The 20,511-nt window shown below is 43.9% G+C and overlaps 1 protein-coding gene across 2 annotated transcripts in view; it reads right to left on the bottom strand.

Annotated features, from left to right (window-relative positions):
* Nucleotides 1-1,135: 1,135 nt before the first annotated feature.
* Nucleotides 1,136-20,511, bottom strand: part of ADGRG4 (adhesion G protein-coupled receptor G4) — a 145,193-nt gene continuing 125,817 nt past the window's right edge. The window contains exons 23-24 of one of the 2 annotated variants that reach the window (XM_069746998.1): nucleotides 5,345-5,512; nucleotides 1,136-1,821 (exon numbers count right to left, since the gene is read on the bottom strand). In XM_069746998.1, coding sequence (XP_069603099.1) covers nucleotides 1,715-1,821; nucleotides 5,345-5,512 — 275 coding nt within the window. In that variant the 3' untranslated portion in view covers nucleotides 1,136-1,714. The remainder of the gene's footprint in view (nucleotides 1,822-5,344; nucleotides 5,513-20,511) is intronic. The other variant, XM_069746999.1, reaches the window with a different exon arrangement.

Genomic DNA, 20,511 nt, shown 5'->3' with positions numbered 1-20,511 from the left:
ATTTTTATACGCTGAGTGTGACGCCAGCCTAAGGCCGCTATTTGGTCGTGAACTGCCATGGCAAACATCAGGAGCGCACAATCATGATCTAAGGGCACCAATTGGGATAAAGAGGAAGCCCCCACACTCTGTTAACCATTTATATGATGCAGTCACTATTGACAGCAGCATCTAAGGGGTTAAACAGGTGTGGAAGGAGCAAACACTGATCTTGGCTGATGCAGCAAGTTGTCAGCTATAGTGTACAGCCGACAGCTGCTGGATTGTCTCATGTATGGGGAGGCTAATCTTTAATATCTCAGGTCAGTTAAAAGACGTATTGGCGGTCATTTTAAGGAGACTACTTGAAGCAAGTAAAAAGTAGAAAAAAATATTTGAACAATTAAAAAAAATAAAAAGTTCAAATCGCCCCCCCTTTTTCCCAATGTCAAATAAAACAATAAGAAAAAAATACGTTTGGTATCGCTGCGTTCAGAAACGCACAATCTATCAAAATATAAACTAAATCCGATCGGTAAACGGCGTAACGAGAAAAAAATCAAAACGCCAGAACTATGTTTTTTTGGTCGTGCAACATTTCATGAAAATGCAATAACAGGTGATCTAAACATCATATCAATAAAAATGTCAGCTCAGCGTTCAAAAATTAAGCCCTCACCGAGCACCAGATCTCAAAATATGGAGACACTACAGGTCTCGGAATATGTGACTTTTTTTTTTTTTACAAACTGTGGATTTTTTTGGATAAATAAAAAAAGTTTTAGCATTTAGTGAATATGGTGAAAAAAAACCATCATGGAATTGCACTTTTTTTTTGCAATTTTACTGCACTTGAATTCTTTGTTTTCCATTTTCCAGTAAACTATATGGTAAAATCAATGGTGTTGTTCAAAAGTACAACTTGTCCCACAAGAGCCCAAGCCCTCGTATGGCTGCAGTATATTGACGGAAAAATGCAAAAAGTTATGGCTCTAGGAAGAAGGAGAGCAAAAAATGAAAACCCGAAAATAAAAAATCCTAAGGTCGTGAAAGGAAAAAAAAAACAAAAAAAAGTAAACCTGAAACAATAGGAAGATAAAGTCTAAAAGGCCCCAAAAGGCCAGTGTGAAAATTGCAAGATTTCTTTTTTTTATTTGTAATTCAGATTAGGGAAAAAAAACATTGCCAAAAACGTTTAAAAGTACATGGAACACAAAAACCTGGTTTAAACAATAGGTCATTTTCTGATGATCTTTTAGAAGATCCAGAGTGAAGAATGGTACAAAGGGGAATCTGGAATGTACGTGTATTAAGACACAAGGGCAGAGACACAAATGATATCCATCATTTTGATGAGCAGATTACGACTCTGCGAGGGAGCCTCCGATGCAGATGTGAGCAGAGCCTTAAAGGGCATCTGTCAGTAGGATCAACCCTCCTACGCCATCTATATGGGCACGTAGGGCATAGGAAGATGAATAAAACGATACCTTGATATCTGCGATCCAATGAATGACTCCTGAGAAATCCACAGTTTTCTTTAACCACCTATCTACAATACTTTAGTAGTAGATTATAACATATCTAATAAATAGTTGGTAGTTATTTTGAGTTATTGAGGATTTCAGAATATTGCACATTGGTTTCATCCAACATACAGTATATACAGATTAGACATTTTATTTTTCCTATAAAATTGAGATCAATAGGACGCCGCAGTAGTAGGCGCTTTATGTCAGTCCGTTTCATTGCACGTCTGCAGCCAGGATACTCTCCAGCTGTCGGGGTAGACATTTGCATGATATGAAGCCCTGTGAGCTGGGTTGATGAATATTCCGCCTCCTACACAAAGCAAGCAAAAGATCCAATTATCCAGGATGTTTATCTCACTCATGGCAGCATAAGAGGTGAAAAATACATTTCCATGACAAGATCAAAAAAACGAGTTACCTACGGAGCCAGAATGATATTTTTAAAAGATCACAATCAAGCATTAGGGGTTTCATATTTATTCAGTCCTCCAATGTGAAGACTTAATATTCTTTTTAGCACTTTCTAAGTTATCTTGTCCTTCTACCAGGAAAAAAGATAATGGCGGCATTTGGATAATGGCGGCAATTACAGTGACCATGGGCTTCCAGCCTCCAAAAGACCCCGAATCCCGTATAAATCTGCATTGCTACATGGTCCTAGATTCCTTAGCCATTCATGTGCTGATCAAGCTGGAGAACAGTCTACGGACACGGTAAAAGCTGTCATTAGTAATGTCGCCACTGGAATCATTTTTTTACAAATGGATAATTCAGAAATGAGTAAAATGGACTCTTTTCCACCCATCAGGAACATAACAGTTCATACTTCCATTTTTTAGTATAAGGAAGATGCTCTTCTACTATATAATTGTCTAAGGGTCACTTCCGTCTGTCTGTCTGTCTTTCTGTCTGTCTGCCACGGATATTCATTGGTCGTGGCCTCTGTCTGTCACAGAAATCCAAGTCGCTGATTGATCGTGGCAAAACGCCCCGACCATTGCCACGACCAATCAGCGACGGCCATAGTCTGGCAGCGAAATGGCTGCTGCTTTACTGCCCTGCAGTCAGCGCTGAGCGCTCACACAGGGTTAATGCCAGTGTTAACGGACCACAGTGTAACGCACTCCGTTAACACAGCTATTAACCCTGTGTGACCAACTTTTTACTATTGATGCTGCGTATGCAGCATCAATAGTAAAAAAGATCTAATGTTACAAATAATAATAAAAAAAGGTTATTCTCACCCTCCGACGTCGCGCTCTGTCCTCGGCAGTGCAAGCGGCAGGTTCCGATGCCAAGGATGCTATACGAGAAGGACCTGCCGTGACGTCACGGTCATGTGACCGCAAAGTCATCACAGGCCCTGCGCTCATACCAACCCTGGGACCGGAAGCTGCCGCGTGCACCGTACACAGGCACCAGGACTTCAGGGGGCCTTCGAAGGGTGAGTATATGTTTATTTTTTATTTTAAGTCTTTTTAAACCACGTATATAGTGCCCACATTGCTATATACTATGTGGGCTGTGTTACATACTGCATGGGCTCTGTTATATACTACATCTCTGCTATACACTATGTAGCTGGGCAATATACAACGTGACTGTGCAATATACAACGTGACTGTGCAATATACAATGTGACTGTGCAATATACAACGTGGCTGTGCAATATACTACGTGCCTCTACAATATACTACGTGGCTATGTGATATACTACGTGGCTCTGCTATATACTACGTCGCTGACCAATATACTACATAGCTGTGCAATACACTACGTGACTGTGTTATATGCTATGTGGCTGTGCAATATACTACGTGCCTGTGCAATATACTACATGGCTCTACAATATACTACGTGGCTATGTTATATACTACGTGTTCTATGTTATATACTACGTAGCTGTGCAATATACTATGTGGCTGTGTCGGCTCTGTTATATACTACGTCGACTGTGCAATATACTATGTGGCTGTGCAATATACTACATAGCTTTACAATATACTACGTGCCTCTACAATATACTACGTGGCTATGTTATATACTACGTGGCTCTGCTATATACTACGTCGCTGACCAATATACTACATAGCTGTGCAATACACTACGTGACTGTGTTATATACTATGTGGCTGTGCAATATACTACGTGCCTGTGCAATATACTACATGGCTCTACAATATACTACGTGGCTATGTTATATACTACGTGGCTCTGCTATATACTACGTGACTGACCAATATACTACATACCTGTGCAATACACTACGTGGCTGTGTTATATACTATGTGGCTGTGTTATATACTATGTGGCTGTGTTATATACTACGTAGCTCTGCTATATACTACGTACGCTGTGTTACATACTACGTACCTATGTTAGATACTACGTCGGTTGTGTTATATACTACGTCACTGTGCAATATAGTACGTACCCTGTGCTGTATACTACCTACATATTCTAGAATACCCGATACGTTAGAATCGGGCCACCATCTAGTTATACATATATACTGTTTTTGTAAGGGCTTTATAGCCACAACTGCCATGACAAATTTGTTTTCCAATGTATTTTTCCAATGATACTGGAACCAATTATAGTGGAGCCAATGATACTGGACTTAATGATGCTGGACCCAATGATACTGGACCCAATGATGCTGGACTCAAAAATACTGGACCCAATGATGCTGAACTCAATAATACTGGACCCAATGATGCTGGACCCAATAATGCTGGACCCAATGATACTGGATGCAATAAAACTGGACACAATAATACTGGACCCAATGATGCTGGACCCTATGATACCGGACCCAATGATGCTGGACTAAATAATACTGGACCCAATGATGCTGGACCCAATAATGCTGGACCCAATGATACTGGACTCTAATGCTGGACCCAATGATGCTGGACCCAATGTTGCTGGACCCAATGATACTGGACCCAATAAAACTGGACACAATAATACTGGACCCAATGATGCTGGACCCAATGATGCTGGACCCAATGATACTGGTCCCAATGATACTGGACTCAATAATACTGGACCCAATGATGCTGGACCCAATGATACTGGACTCAATAATACTGGACCCAATAATTCTAGACTCAATGATACTGGACCCAATAAAACTGGACACAATAATACTGGACCCAATGATACTGGACCCAATGATACCGGACTCAATGATACTGCACCCAGTTAAACTGGACCCAATTATACTGGACCCAATGATACCGGACCCAACAATACTGAACCCAATGATGCTGGACCCAATTATACTGGGTCTATTTTTCCAATATTTTTAGACCCAAATGACTTTAAACAGCAGGAATATTACTGCTGGCTGTGCTTTTCTCTCTATGAAAAACTAGGCGAGAAAGGCATATGTGCAGAGATTGTTCAGGACTTTCATAGAGATGACCCATCTGGCGTCAAGTGTCTGATCTCACCAAACCAATATTGACAACCTATCTGGTGTCTGGTGTCGGATCTCCACCAAACTAATGTTTATGACCTCTCTTAGGAATAGATACTCAATATGGAATTTCCTGAACTACATACCCCAACCCATCAGTGGATTCAGAAGTTATTTTGTATCTGCCCATGATGAGTTAGTTGAAGGCCATCACATGGCGATAAATGAATGAATGACCCACGGGGGTTCTTATTTCTGAGACCCTCACTAAATAGTAGAACCAGGTTCCTCCAGCCACAAGGCCACCCTTGACATCTCAGGCATGCATCCTACATGCATATTATTTCCAAGAAACCAGTCGCATCTTTTGAGCTCATCACACATTTAGCTAATGTGGCTACCAACTCACCATTTACATGGCTCCCTCCATAAAATGTATCCCTGGAGAAGCTTGATAAACTGGAAGCATTGGAAGTAGAAGCAGTGTTGTTAGACCTTGTCGACTCATACGAATCACATGGTGACACGTGTATGCGCCCATTATATCGTGCATCCCCATTGCTTAGTCTACTCCAATCTAAAAAAGAAAAGAGTGCATAAAATATATTAACAATGTACTGAATCAGGTCACGTTTGTTGTATACTGTAAGTGCTAATAGCTTGTATAAGACGCCAAATGTCTCGATTCAATCATGTGACAAAAATTCAGTCATTTATGGCCACAGACTATAAAAGGCTATAAAAATTTACCAAAAACACTTTCTCTTAAAAATGTTAATATTCCCACAGATTGAGGAGGTAAGTTGCTACCCAGCTTAGAGGAATATTCCATCTGATTGGTGCAGGTTCTACCACTAGCATCACATCCAATCATTAGTGTGGAGGGTCTGCAGAGATTAGCAAAACTTTTTTGGTTAGCGACATAGGACAGTAGAGCAACAAGGAATACAAAAATATCAGAGAGTTTTATTAGGATTTTGTTTTTGCTTTTGCAATGTTAGTGTCCTTTTCTGATGTTTCTTCTACCATTGGCACAATCCTTATGTTAGATAGGAGTGGGAAACTGCCAGAACAGTGGATCACCAGGGGTTTCTAAAAAAAGCTCTGCTGATCGCCAGGCCTGCTATGAATTTGAGAAGCGTCATGTTGACAGACAGATATTATATGTACCTATTGCCATCTGTGATCAAAATAACAAACGCAAGTCATCTAGTGACTTTCAAGTGAGTTTCATGAATTTCACTATATTTGTTTCAGCATAATGTTCTTTCCATTGCATTTGTCTTTTGCCAAACTGATCTCTCTTTATCACTCACATCTGATTCATCAAAGTTGTTATGCTAAAACGGTTTGAAAAGTGTCACAATTTTTGAGCAAGGTGGATTTGTGGACATTTCAAGGTTACACAACAAAAGTGCCGGAATCATTTATACCTGAAATGCTACTCCACTCTCTGGGAAGATGCAAAAAATTCATTAAATGACGTGAGCTTTTTAATGAATACTAACCAAGAGAGAAAAAATCATGTCCACACATATGGGAGCACCACCAACATATAGAAAATGCAAAATTTTATTGCACGGTTTTTTGTAAAGCTTATCAATAAAATTTTGCATTTTCTATATGTTGGTGGTGCTCCCATATGTGTGGACATGATCTTTTCTCTCTTGGTTAGATTGTAGTTTCTCAAGTCCACGGTGAGGCCCAATATTTGTACATACAGCGATGCCCTCCGCCTTCTTGAATTTATACTTTTTAATGAATACAGCGCACTGTCCTCCTGCAAGCCCTTCATTAAAGGGAACCTGTCACCAAGAAAATCGCGGGTGAGGTAAGCCCACCGGCATCAGGGGCTTATCTACAGCATTCTGTAATGCTGTAGATAAGCCCCCGATGTTACCTGAAAGATGAGAAAAAGACGTTAGATTATACTCACCCAGGGGCGGTCCCGCTGCTGGTCCGGTCGGATGGGTGTCTCTGGTCCGCTGCGGCGCCTCCCATCTTCATTCCAAGACGTCCTCTTCTGATCTTCGGCTCCGGCGCAGGCGTACTTTGTCTGCCCTGTTGAGGGCAGAACAAAGTACTGCAGTGCGCAGGCGCCGGAAAGGTCAGAGAGGACCTGCCCACTGCAGTACTTTGCTCTGCCCTCAACAGGGCAGACAAAGTACGCCTGCGCCGGAGCCGTGGCTGAAGATCAGAAGAGGACGTCTTGGAATGAAGATAGGAGGCGCCGCAGCGGACCAGAGACGCCCATCCGACCGGACCAGCAGCGGGACCGCCCCTGGGTGAGTATAATCTACAGAATGCTGTAGATAAGCCCCTGATGCCGGTGGGCTTACCTCACCCGCGATTTTCGGGGTGACAGGTTCCCTTTAAGACTGGCGTAGCCAACACCTGTCTTTATGAATCAGTTCCTAAATGTTTTCATCCAGATTAGATTGAGAATGAGAGTACCCACTAGACCTATGATACCTTCCAACTGACACTACACTCTGGCACTAATGCAACTTGTCCCCAAAGTCCCTACATATTTTACATATTTTTCATTTAGCCCTGAAAGATCAGTTCTTCCTTGTCACAGCAAAGATCATGAGTTTGGGGGAAAGGAGGTAAGAAAGGGCTGATAAGTGAAGAAAGAAGCAGTGGGGAAAAAGCAAATATCTGCTAGTAATATTGATGTCACAGGGATAAAGAGGGACCAAGAGATTGTGGGGTCTGGTTACCCAAACTCATGCACTGGTTAGAACTGCTTCACCATCATACTAAACAGTGCAGGTTTTCTTTGCCCTGGCACTGCTATGATTAATCAGTTTATCTCCTGGAACTCTCCATCATGAATTGCCTCAGCTATTCTGTGTTGGACTCTACCCTCTGGCATATACTTGCCAGTGATCGTTCATTCTGCCTGGTTTAGAGTTGGAGAAGTTGTTCAGTGTTTGGAGTTGGTGTTTGGAGAGTTGTTTTTGCATTTTCTGTGTGGTTTGTGTGTTCATCCTCATCCTCTCCTGTTTGGTTTTCACCTATCTTGCCTTCCATGTGGTCCACTGTGTTGTTTGGTGAGTATATGTTGTATGATTGGAGTTTTCATTTATCCCTGTTTGTTTTCCCTTGTCTGTCTGGTTGGTGTAATCCTATACACTTCAGCCTCACACTATCCTGGGTGAGGGTGGAAACAGAAAAGGGGAAGTCATGAGCTTAGCAATTCACATGACCCTGACGTCTTCACCTGCCAGGGTAATTTCGGGGGATAGGATAGACTAGGTCGCCCCATAGCATGAAAGATAAGAAAGGAGTCCCTTTCCCCAACAAATCCTGCAACAGTACAGTGACAATTGATATATTAAACATTTTTAAAGTACAGTGGTGATATAAATTACTTCCCCACCGTAAAGTGAAGCTCTGCTTTGTCAAGATAATATGCAACATATTTATATATAGTATATACAGTGGCATGTAAAAGTTTGGACACCCTGGTCAAAATTAATGTTATTATGAACAGTTAAGCAAGTTAAAGATTAACCGATGTCTAAAAGGCCTAAAGCAAAAGATGACACATTTCCTTTCTATTTTAGGCAACAAAAATAAATATATATAAAACGTCACAGAATAGAGTTACTACCAGACAGACTTCTAAGAATAAAAGCTCAGCTGGGAGACGGCAGGGGACGGGTACCCAGGGTGACCTTCAGGTACTAAACCTGTCTACGAGGACGTTTACCAATGCACAAATTGCAGGGCCTCACATTCTCTCCCACCCACCCCTTTGATTTCTTCACAGCACTGAAGGACCTTCACCTTTTTTCAAGAAAATTGATCTTGCGGAAATTACATCATAAGGATCATGACCCGACTGACTCCTTGACTGAGACGGAAAGAGAAACATTGCGGATTTTAGAGGAATTGTTGGACGAGCAATCCCCGACGCCTCAAGGTAGGTTTCCACCTGCCATCATGCCCAGATCAACGAGGTTTCCCCCCTTGTCACTATGTCCAGCGGTCGACCTGTTTACCAAGATGGTAAGCGCTGACTTAAAAAAACTCTCATCAAAACATCAATTTGACAATTTGACATATAGTCAGCGTTCTGCCATTAAGGAATTACAATTGTATACCGATGTGGTCTATAAACCAGCTGACAAGGGGGGAAACATCGTGATCTGGCCATGTGATAAGTATGAAAAAGAGGTGATTCGTCAACTCAAGGATACCGTCACATATACCAAACTTACCCATAACCCAATGCTCTCTTTCTCGTCTCAGCTACAAGTGATACTCACTCATGCTTTAGAAAAGGATATTATTGACAAAAAGGTGTGGGAGGGACTGTCTGTCAGGTACCCTAAGGTTCCTACTTTTTACCTTCTACCTAAGGTCCACAAGGACGCCGTCAACCCCCCGAGACGTCCTATCGTGTCGGGCATCGACGGTCTTTGTGACCCGATCTGTAAGTTCATAGATTTTTACCTTAAACCGTTGGTTGAGGTCCTACCGTCGTATGTCAGGGACACGACGGATGTCCTTACTAGGGTGGACGGGGTCCTTGTGGACCCAGGGGTCCTCCTGGTTACTGCAGATATTCAAACTCTGTATACTTGCATAGACCACAAGCACGGTCTGGAAGCCGTCCGCCTCTTCCTGGGAGCCTCCGACCTGGGCGGCCTTCTTTGTGACTTTATCCTCGAGCTGCTGCGCTTTGTCCTTACACATAATTTTTTTGTCTTTAAAGATTCCTATTATCTTCAGAAGCGCGGCACAGCCATGGGTGCGGCCTGTGCGCCCTCGTATGCCAATCTCTTTCTGGGTCACTGGGAGAGATCCTTGTTTGGCGACGGGGGGGCCCAGGCCGCCGACCATGTGCTGTGCTGGCTCAGATATATAGATGATATTCTATTCTTGTGGGGGGGCACGGCGCAGCAGCTCGAGGATTTTATGAGTCAACTCAATGACAATCCGTTTAGGATGAGGCGGATCTGTTCCACAGAGGACAGGTTTCAGACCCAGGCTTGTTATAACCTGGTGGTTAAGAGGCCACACTGATATGACCTGGTGGCTAAAACGCAACATGGAACGAGCTCTGAGAAGGTGGTATCTATACTGACCGCAGTCCCTAATCCTAACAACACAACTAGAAATAGCCGTGGGATGTTCCTGACACTCCCTAGACACCTCGTCACAGCCTAAGATATAACTACCCCTAAAGAAGGAAATAGAAAGCTATCTTGCCTCAGAGAAACCCCCAAAAGGAAAGACAGCCCCCCACAAATATTGACTGTGAAAGGAGAGGGAAATGACGAACACAGAAATGAAATTAGAATTCAGCAAAGGGGAGGCCAATACTAAACTAGATAGACAGAGAGCAAAAAATACTGTGCGGTCAGTATTAAAAACTACAAAATCCACGCAGAGTTTACAAAAATGAACTCCACACCGACTCACGGTGTGGAGGGGCAAATCTGCTTTCCCAGAGCTTCCAGCTACCCTAAATAAGACATAGTGACAAGCTGGACAAAAGAGACAAAATGCAAAGCAATAGAGTCCAAACAAATGGACAAACAAACTAGCAAAACTTATCTTTTGCAGACAAGGACTGGCCATATGAGAAATCCAAGGGAAGAATCAAATCCAACCAAGAACATTGACAGCAGGCATGGACTAAAGCCCAGAGCAGGTTTAAATAACAAACCCAGGCAAGGCGATTAGTGAAGGCAGCTGCTACAGCTACCTAACGGAGCAGCAGTTCCACTCAAAATCACCAGAGGGAGCCCAAGGGCAGAACTCACAAACATACCATTAGCAACCACAGGAGGGAGCTCCAGAACGGAACTCACAACAGTACCCCCCCCCTTGAGGAGGGGTTACCGAACCCTCACCAGAGCTCCCAGGCCGATCAGGACGAGCCAAATGGAAAGCACGAACCAAATCGGGAGCATGAACATCGGAGGCAACAACCCAAGAATTATCCTCCTGGCCATAACCCTTCCACTTGACCAGATACTGAAGCTTCCGCCTCAAAAAACGAGAATCCAAAATCTTCTCTACCACATATTCCAATTCCCCCTCAACCAACACCGGAGCAGGAGGATCAACGGAGGGAACCATAGGTACCACATATCTTCGCAACAAGGATCTATGGAACACATTATGAATGGAAAAGGAAGCTGGAAGGGCCAAACGAAAAGACACTGGATTGATAATTTCAGAAATCTTATAAGGCCCAATAAAGCAAGGCTTAAACTTAGGGGAAGAAACCTTCATAGGAACATGACGAGAAGACAACCAGACCAAATCCCCAACACGAAGCCGGGGACCAACACACCGACGACGGTTAGCAAAACGCTGAGCCTTCTCCTGAGACAACGTCAAATTGTCCACCACATGAGTCCAAATTTTCTGCAACCTGTCCACCACGGAATCCACACCAGGACAGTCAGAAGGCTCAAGCTGCCCTGAAGAAAAACGAGGATGAAAACCAAAGTTACAAAAAAAGGCAAAATCATGGTAGCCGAACTAGCCCGATTATTAAGGGCAAACTCGGCCAACGGCAAGAAAGTCACCCAATCATCCTGATCAGCAGACACGAAGCATCTCAAATAGGTTTCCAAGGTCTGATTGGTTCGCTCCGTTTGGCCATTTGTCTGAGGATGGAATGCAGAAGAAAAAGACAAATCAATGCCCATTCTAGCACAAAAGGACCGCCAAAATCTAGAAACGAACTGGGAACCTCTGTCAGACACAATATTCTCCGGAATACCATGCAAACGAACCACATGCTGAAAAAATAATGGAACCAAATCAGAAGAGGAAGGCAACTTAGGCAACGGCACCAAATGGACCATCTTAAAAAACCGGTCACAAACCACCCAGATGACAGACATCTTCTGAGAAACAGGAAGATCAGAAATAAAATCCATGGAAATATGCGTCCAGGGCCTCTCAGGAATAGGCAAAGGCAAAAGCAACCCGCTGGCACGGGAACAGCAAGGCTTAGCCCGAGCACAGGTCCCACAGGACTGCACAAACGAACGCACATCCCGCGACAAGGAAGGCCACCAAAAGGACCTAGCCACCAAATCTCTGGTACCGAAAATCCCACGGTGACCAGCCAACACCGAACAGTGAACCTCAGAAATTACCCTACTAGTCCATCTATCAGGAACAAACAATTTCCCTACAGGACAGCGGTCAGGTTTATCAGCCTGAAACTCCTGAAGTACCTGCCGTAAATCAGGGGAGATGGCAGAAAGAATCACCCCCTCCTTGAGGATCCCAGCCGGCTCAAGAACTCCCGGAGAATCAGGCAAAAACCTCCTAGAAAGAGCATCAGCCTTCACATTCTTAGATCCAGGAATATACGAGACCACAAAATCAAAACGTGAGAAAAACAAAGACCACCGAGCCTGTCTAGGATTCAACCGCTTAGCAGACTCGAAGTAAATCAGATTCTTGTGATCAGTCAAGACCACCACGCGATGCTTGGCTCCCTCAAGCCAATGTCGTCACTCCTCAAATGCCCACTTCATAGCCAACAACTCCCGATTGCCGACATCATAATTACGCTCAGAAGACGAAAATTTTCTGGAGAAGAAGGCACATGGTTTCATCAAAGAGCCATCAGAATTTCTCTGAGACAAAACGGCCCCTGCCCCAATCTCAGAAGCATCAACCTCAACCTGAAAAGGGAGAGGAACATCTGGCTGACGTAACACAGGGGCAGAAGTAAAACGACGTTTAAGTTCCTGAAAGGCCTCAACAGCCGCAGAGGACCAATTCACCACATCAGCGCCCTTCCTCGTCAAATCGGTCAGAGGCTTCACCACACTAGAAAAATTAGCAATAAAGCGACGATAAAAATTGGCAAAGCCCAAAAATTTCTGAAGGCTCTTTACAGATGTAGGTTGAGTCCAATCATGAATGGCCTGGACTTTAACAGGGTCCATTCCAATAGCCGAGGGAGAAAAGATGAAACCCAAAAAAGAAACCCTCTGAACTCCAAAGAGGCACTTAGACCCCTTCACAAACAACGCATTAGTACAAACGACCTGAAACACCATCCTAACCTGCTTCACATGAGACTCCCAATCATCGGAGAAAACCAAAATATCATCCAAATACACAATCATAAATTTATCCAGATAATTCCGGAAGATATCATGCATAAAGGACTGAAATGCCGATGGAGCATTAGAGAGCCCGAATGGCATCACAAGATATTCAAAATGGCCTTCAGGCGTATTAAATGCTGTTTTCCATTCATCACCTTGTTTAATACGCACAAGATTATACGCCCCTCGGAGGTCGATTTTAGTAAACCAACTAGCACCCTTAATCCGAGCAAACAAATCAGAAAGCAAAGGTAACGGATACTGGAATTTGACAGTGATCTTATTGAGAAGGCGATAATCTATACAGGGTCTCAAAGAGCCATCCTTCTTGGCAACAAAAAAAAATCCCGCTCCCAACGGTGACGAAGAAGGGCGAATATGCCCTTTCTCCAAGGACTCCTTTACATAACTCCGCATAGCGGCATGCTCTTGCACAGACAGATTGAAAAGTCGGCCCTTAGGGAACTTACAGCCAGGAATCAAATTAATGGCACAATCGCAGTCCCTATGAGGAGGCAGGGAACTGGACTTGGGCTCATCAAATACATCCTGGAAATCCGACAAAAACTCAGGAACTTCAGAAGAAGGGGACAAGGAAATGGACATCAAAGGAATATCACTATGTATCCCCTGACAACCCCAACCAGTCACAGACATAGATCTCCAATCCAGCACTGGATTATGTTCCTGTAACCATGGAGAACCCAGCACAACAACATCATGCAAATTATGCAACACCAAAAAACGAATATTTTCCTGATGTGCTGGAGCCATGCACATGGTTAACTGTGTCCAGTTCTGAGGTTTATTCTTGGCCAATGGCGTAGCATCAATCCCCCTTAAGGGAATAGGACTCTGCAAATGTTCCAAGGAAAAATCACAGCGCCTGGCAAACTCTAAGTCCATTAAGTTCAGGGCAGCGCCAGAATCTACAAATGCCATAAAAGAAAAGGACGACAATGAGCAAATCAGGGTAACAGACAAGAGAAATTTAGGCTGTACAGTACTAATGGTAACAGACCCCTAGTACGCTTAAGGCAATCAGAAATAGCATGAGCTGAATCACCACAGTAAAAACACAGGCCATTCTGACGTCTGAATTTCTGCCTTTCTGCTCTAGTCAAAATCCTATCACATTGCATAGGCTCAGGACTTCGCTCAGAGGACACTTCCATATGGTGCACTGCCTTGCGCTCATGCAAGCGCCGATCAATCTGAATGGCTAGAGACATAGACTCGCTCAAACCGGCAGGCGCAGGAAAGCCCACCATAACATCTTTAAGGGTTTCAGAAAGACCTTTTCTGAAAATAGCAGCCAGCGCCTCTTCATTCATTTAGTGAGCACAGACCATTTTCTATATTTCTGGCAATATAACTCTGCCGCTTCCTGACCCTGACACAGGGCCAACAGTGTTTTCTCAGCATGCTCTACAGAGTTAGGTTCGTCATACAACAATCCGAGCGCCTGAAAAAAATGCATCTACATTCAATAATGCCGGATTCCCTGTTTCAAGAGCAAATGCCCAGTCTTGAGGATCACCACGCAGTAAGGATATGATGATTTTCACTTGCTGAATGGGATTACCAGAAGAACGGGGTTTCAAAGCAAAAAACAATTTGCAGCTATTTTTAAAGTTCAAAAACTTGGATCTGTCCCCAAAAAACAAATCAGGAGTAGGAATTCTTGGCTCTAGAGCCGGAGTCTGAACAATATAATCTTGAATACTCTGGACTCTTGCAGCAAGTTGATCCACACGAGAAAACAAACCCTGAACCTCCATACCAGAGCATATATCCAGCACCACCCATATATCAAGAGGAAAAAAAAAGACAGAACAGAGCACAGAAAAAAAAATGGTTCAGAACTCTTTTTTTTTCCTTCTTTTGAGATGCATTCAATTCATTCTGGGCCTGCTGTACTGTTATGACCTGGTGGTTAAGAGGCCACACTGATATGACCTGGTGGCTAAAACGCAACATGGAACGAGCTCTGAGAAGGTGGTATCTCTACTGACCGCAGTCCCTAATCCTAACAACACAACTAGAAATAGCCGTGGGATGTTCCTGACACTCCCTAGACACCTCGTCACAGCCTAAGATATAACTACCCCTAAAGAAGGAAATAGAAAGCTATCTTGCCTCAGAGAAACCCCCAAAAGGAAAGACAGACCCCCACAAATATTGACTGTCAAAGGAGAGGGAAATGAAGAACACAGAAATAAAATTAGAATTCAGCAAAGGGGAGGCCAATACTTAACTAGATAGACAGAGAGCAAAGGATACTGTGCGGTCAGTATTAAAAACTACAAAATCCACGCAGAGTTTACAAAAATGAACTCCACACCGATTCACGGTGTGGAGGGGCAAATCTGCTTTCCCAGAGCTTCCAGCTAGCCTAAATAAGACATAGTGACAAGCTGGACAAAAGAGACAAAATGCAAAGCAATAGAGTCCAAACAGATGGACAAACAAACTAGCAAAACTTATCTTTTGCAGACAAGGACTGGCCATATGAGAAATCCAAGGGAAGAATCAAATCCAACCAAGAACATTGACAGCAGACATGAACTAAAGCCCAGAGCAGGTTTAAATAACAAACCCAGGCAAGGCGATTAGTGGAGGCAGCTGCTACAGCTACCTAACGGAGCAGCAGTTCCACTCGAAACCACCAGAGGGAGCCCAAGGGCAGAACTCGCAAACATACCATTAGCAACCACAGGAGGGAGCTCCAGAACGGAACTCACAACACAGGCTGTGGCTCTTAAGGCACGCTTTGAGGCACGCGGCTACAGCCGCAGATGCGTCAGGCGTGGCTATGATAGGGCTCGTAGGGATCTGCTTTACACCACAGGTGGAAAAGCCAAAACCGGGCCAGAAGACTCAAAAATAAGGTTTATAACAACATATAACCACGAATGGTACAATATGAGAGATATCCTGGCCCGGCATTGGCCTATTCTAGGAACTGAGCCATCCCTGGGTCCCGTCCTGGGTGATTTCCCCTCCATGACAGCAAGGAGGTCCCCTAACCTTAATAACATGCTTGTTCGGAGCCACTACGTTCCTCCCGCCAGTAATCCTTTTGGCTCTAAGGGCCCAGTACTTGGCTGCTTCCAGTGCGGCCATTGTTTGGCTTGTGCCAATATTGTATGGACAGCTTCCTTTACATCATCTGACGGTACTAGGACATATTCCATCAGACACACCATCTCTTGCAGTACGACAAACGTCATATACTATGCTACGTGTGGTTTTTCCCTAATTTATGTGGGTTTAAAGTCGAGGGAGCTCCGTATCCGCACTAGGGAGCACGTACGTGACATTCGGGCAGCCAGGAGCATAGTCGATGCCTCTGTCCTAAAGACGATATCCCGTCACTTCAAATTACATCATGATTGTGACGCGGGGTCGTTACGGGTCAGGGGCATCGACTGTGTACACCTGGGTACACGAGGGGGAAACTACAAGAAGGTATTGGCACAGCGCAAAGCCAGCTGGATTGTTAGACTTAATACGGTCGCACCAAGCTGCCTGAATGAATTGCTTAGCTTCGCCTCATTTCTGTAAATCTTTAAATTTTCGTCGAGCAGCCTATTGTAGCATTACTGCTCCGGTTTTGGCATACGTTCTCCCCTATCTCCTCCCCTTTTTTCCATTCTTTTGACATTTTGTCATGTCCTGCCCCCCATCCTATAGGAACAGGTTATCTCCTGCTGGTTCCTGTTTTTATTTTTGTTTTTAACTGTTTCCCTTTACAATTTTTCATTATTATGGTATATGTCTTAATTGTTTCCTTTTTTTCACAGTCTTCTGTCATATTGTTGTTGTGCCGAGATAGATGTCCACTGCAAACCCCCCCCCCCCTTTCTCAGCGGAGGATCTGGCATCAAGTCCACAAGAGGAGACAGAATATTTGCCCTAATACCATCATGAAGATGCTGCATGTGTTATATTTATTAACTCTATTTGTATGTCATACTATGGACTTTCTCTACCGTGAGGTGGACTGGTTGTTATCTATACGCTGGGGCGTTATTTCCCTGTGATATGGATGGATGCACATTCAGATCCTCCCATATTGCTCTCTCCCAGTATACTATGCGGTATCATTACTCTCCTTCACATTGGTGGCAGTGCGCATGCGCGGGTTCGGCCTGCTGGTCCCTGCTCCCGGGCGGCGTCTTTATTGCCTCCCACGTGTGACCGGGGCTTTTCCCCGCTCACGCGTTGTGACGCTGGATGCCGCTTTCGGATGCAGGACCTGCAGTTTGATCTGCGCATGCGCCGCTGTTGCCGCCTGTCATTGGCCGCCCCGCAGCATGTGAGAGGTCACATGCTCTGGGTCCGGCCCATGTTAAGGTCCTTCTCGGCTCTTCAGACTATTTCCCCTTGATAAAGCGGTAAATGATATAAGTGAAACGCGCGTCGGGGGTCTCCGTATCCTGGTCCCAGTCCGGTGTGCTGGATAGCCCACCCTATTTGCGGTAAGCGCCATCTTTCATTGCTTTACTAGTGACTGTGTCACCCCACTGCACTTATTAGTAAGGTGGCTCCTTGCAGCTTTTGCACTTTACCAGTCTGCTGATTTTTTCAGACTGGTCCAATACCTGGGCTCCGCGCACCGGTGGGATACCTGTTTCTGTTCTCCATCCTTATGCACTTTGTAATTAAATTTTTGTAAACAATCTATTTTTATGTGGTTTAATGTATGTATTTACACTTTGTATATTTAATAAACTTGTATACCCGTCATACTCCTTTATCCTCTTTGTCTTCATCATTAATATGAAGTGGGTTGCCCTTTTTGTAGGCTTTGGGTTCTTTACCACTATTTAGTGCTAAATAGCCCTCCCTTTTTTCCTCTTCAAAACATGTGCTCTGGTTTTGTTGTAATATTTATATATAGTATATACAGTGGCATGTAAAAGTTTGGACACCCTGGTCAAAATTACTGTTATTATGAACAGTTAAGCAAGTTAAAGATTAACCGATGTCTAAAAGGCCTAAAGCTAAAGATGACACATTTCCTTTCTATTTTAGGCAACAAAAATAAATATATATATATTTATCTATATATATAATTGTCTGTTGTGAATTCTGTGGCTGAATTCACTCCTGTGGTCACAAGTGGTATTGCAGCCTCTGGGCTTCCTCCCTCAGGTGTTTTGGTGAGCTCGTTGGCTGCCTTGCTATTTAACTCCACCTGAGTCTGTCTTCCTTGCTCCTTGTCAATGTTCCAGTGTTGGATCTGAGCTACTGCATCTTTCCTGTGGCCTGCTGCTCTGCTAGATAAGTGTTACTTTGTTTTTGTTTCCGTTTTTTCTGTCCAGCTGTGCTATTCTCTTTTGCTGGAAGCTCTGAGACGCAAAGGGTGCACCGCCGTGCCGTTAGTTCGGCACGGTGGGTCTTTTTGCCCCCCTTTGCGTGGTTCTGCTTTAGGGTTTTTTGTAGACTGCATAGTTCTCTTTGCTATCCTCGCTCTGTCTAGAATATCGGGCCTCACTTTGCTGAATCTATTTCATTCCTACGGTTTGTCTTTTCATCTTGCTAACAGTCATTATATGTGGGGGGCTGCCTATTCCTTTGGGGTATTTCTCTGAGGCAAGTCAGGCTTGTATTTCTATCTTCAGGCTAGTCAGCTCCTCAGGCAGTGCCGAGTTGCATAGGTAGTGTTAGGCGCAATCCACTGCTGCTTTTAGTTGTGTGAGGATAGGTTCAGGTATTGCAGTCTGCAGAGATTCCACGTCTCAGAGCTTGTTCTATTGTTTTTGGGTTATTGCCATATCACTGTATGTGCGCTGATTACTGCACACTGTGTTGCCTGATAGCACAGCATAACAGTACAAGGAGCCCAAACCAATGATTCTCAATAGAGGGAAAAAAGAAGTCCTGACATCATTTTTTTTTCCTCAGCTCTGTCTTCAGTTTTTTTTTTTTTTTTTTTCCCCTAGACATTAGAGTGCTTCAGGACACAGCTGTGGACATGGATATTCAGGCTCTGTGCTCCTCAATGGATAATCTCGTTATAAATGTACAAAAGATTCAAGATACAATTGATCAGAAATCTATGCTAGAACCAAGAATTCCTATTCCTGATTTGTTTTTTGGTGACAGAACTAAGTTCCTGAGCTTCAAAAATAATTGTAAGCTATTTCTGGCCTTGAAACCTCATTCTTCTGGTAATCCTATTCAACAGGTTTTGATTATTATTTCTTTTTTGCGCGGCGACCCACAGGACTGGGCGTTTTCTCTTGCGCCAGGAGACCCTGCATTGAGTAATGTTGATGCGTTTTTCCAGGCGCTTGGATTGCTTTACGATGAGCCTAATTCAGTGGATCAGGCTGAGAAAAATTTGCTGGCTTTATGCCAGGGTCAGGATGATGTAGAAGTATATTGTCAGAAATTTAGGAAGTGGTCAGTACTCACTCTGTGGAATGAATCTGCACTGGCGGCTTGGTTCAGAAAGGGTCTCTCTGAAGCTCTTAAGGATGTCATGGTGGGATTTCCTATGCCTGCTGGTTTGAATGAGTCTATGTCCTTGGCCATTCAGATCGGTCGTCGCTTGCGCGAGCGTAAATCTGTGCACCATCTGGCGGTATTGTCTGAGAGTAAACCTGAGCCTATGCAGTGCGACAGGACTATGACTAAAGTTGAACGGCAAGAACACAGACGTCTGAACAGGCTGTGTTTCTACTGTGGTGATTCCACTCATGCTATTTCTAATTGTCCTAAGCGCACTAGGCGGTTCGATAGCTCTGCCGTCATTGGTACTGTACAGTCCAAATTCCTTCTGTCCATTACCTTGATATGCTCTTTGTCATCGTATTCTGTCATGGCGTTTGTGGATTCAGGCGCTGCCCTGAATCTGATGGATTTGGATTATGCTAAACGTTGTGGATTTTTCTTGGAGCCTTTGCGGTGTCCTATTCCGTTGAGAGGAATTGATGCTACACCTTTGGCCAAGAATAAGCCTCAGTACTGGGCCCAGCTGACCATATGCATGGCTCCTGCACATCATGAAGTTATTCGCTTTCTGGTACTGCATAATCTGCATGATGTGGTCGTGTTGGGGTTGCCATGGCTACAAACCCATAATCCAGTATTAGATTGGAACTCTATGTCGGTAACCAGCTGGGGTTGTCAGGGAGTACATGGTGATGTTCCATTTTTGTCTATTTCGTCATCCATTCCTTCTGACATCCCAGAGTTCTTGTCTGACTTTCAGGATGTATTTGAAGAGCCCAAGTCTGATGCCCTACCTCCGCATAGGAATTGTGATTGTGCTATCAATTTGATTCCTGGTAGTAAATTCCCTAAGGGTCGTTTATTTAATTTGTCCGTGCCTGAACACACCGCTATGCGCAGTTATGTGAAAGAATCCCTGGAGAAGGGACATATTCGCCCATCGTCATCACCATTGGGAGCAGGGTTCTTTTTTGTAGCCAAAAAGGATGGTTCGCTAAGACCGTGTATT

This window comes from Ranitomeya imitator, chromosome 2 (assembly GCF_032444005.1).
Source record: "Ranitomeya imitator isolate aRanImi1 chromosome 2, aRanImi1.pri, whole genome shotgun sequence".
NCBI classification, from domain to species: domain Eukaryota; kingdom Metazoa; phylum Chordata; class Amphibia; order Anura; family Dendrobatidae; genus Ranitomeya; species Ranitomeya imitator.
The sequence above is the reverse complement of the archived record's forward strand: the minus strand, read 5'-3'. Positions and strand labels throughout refer to the sequence as shown.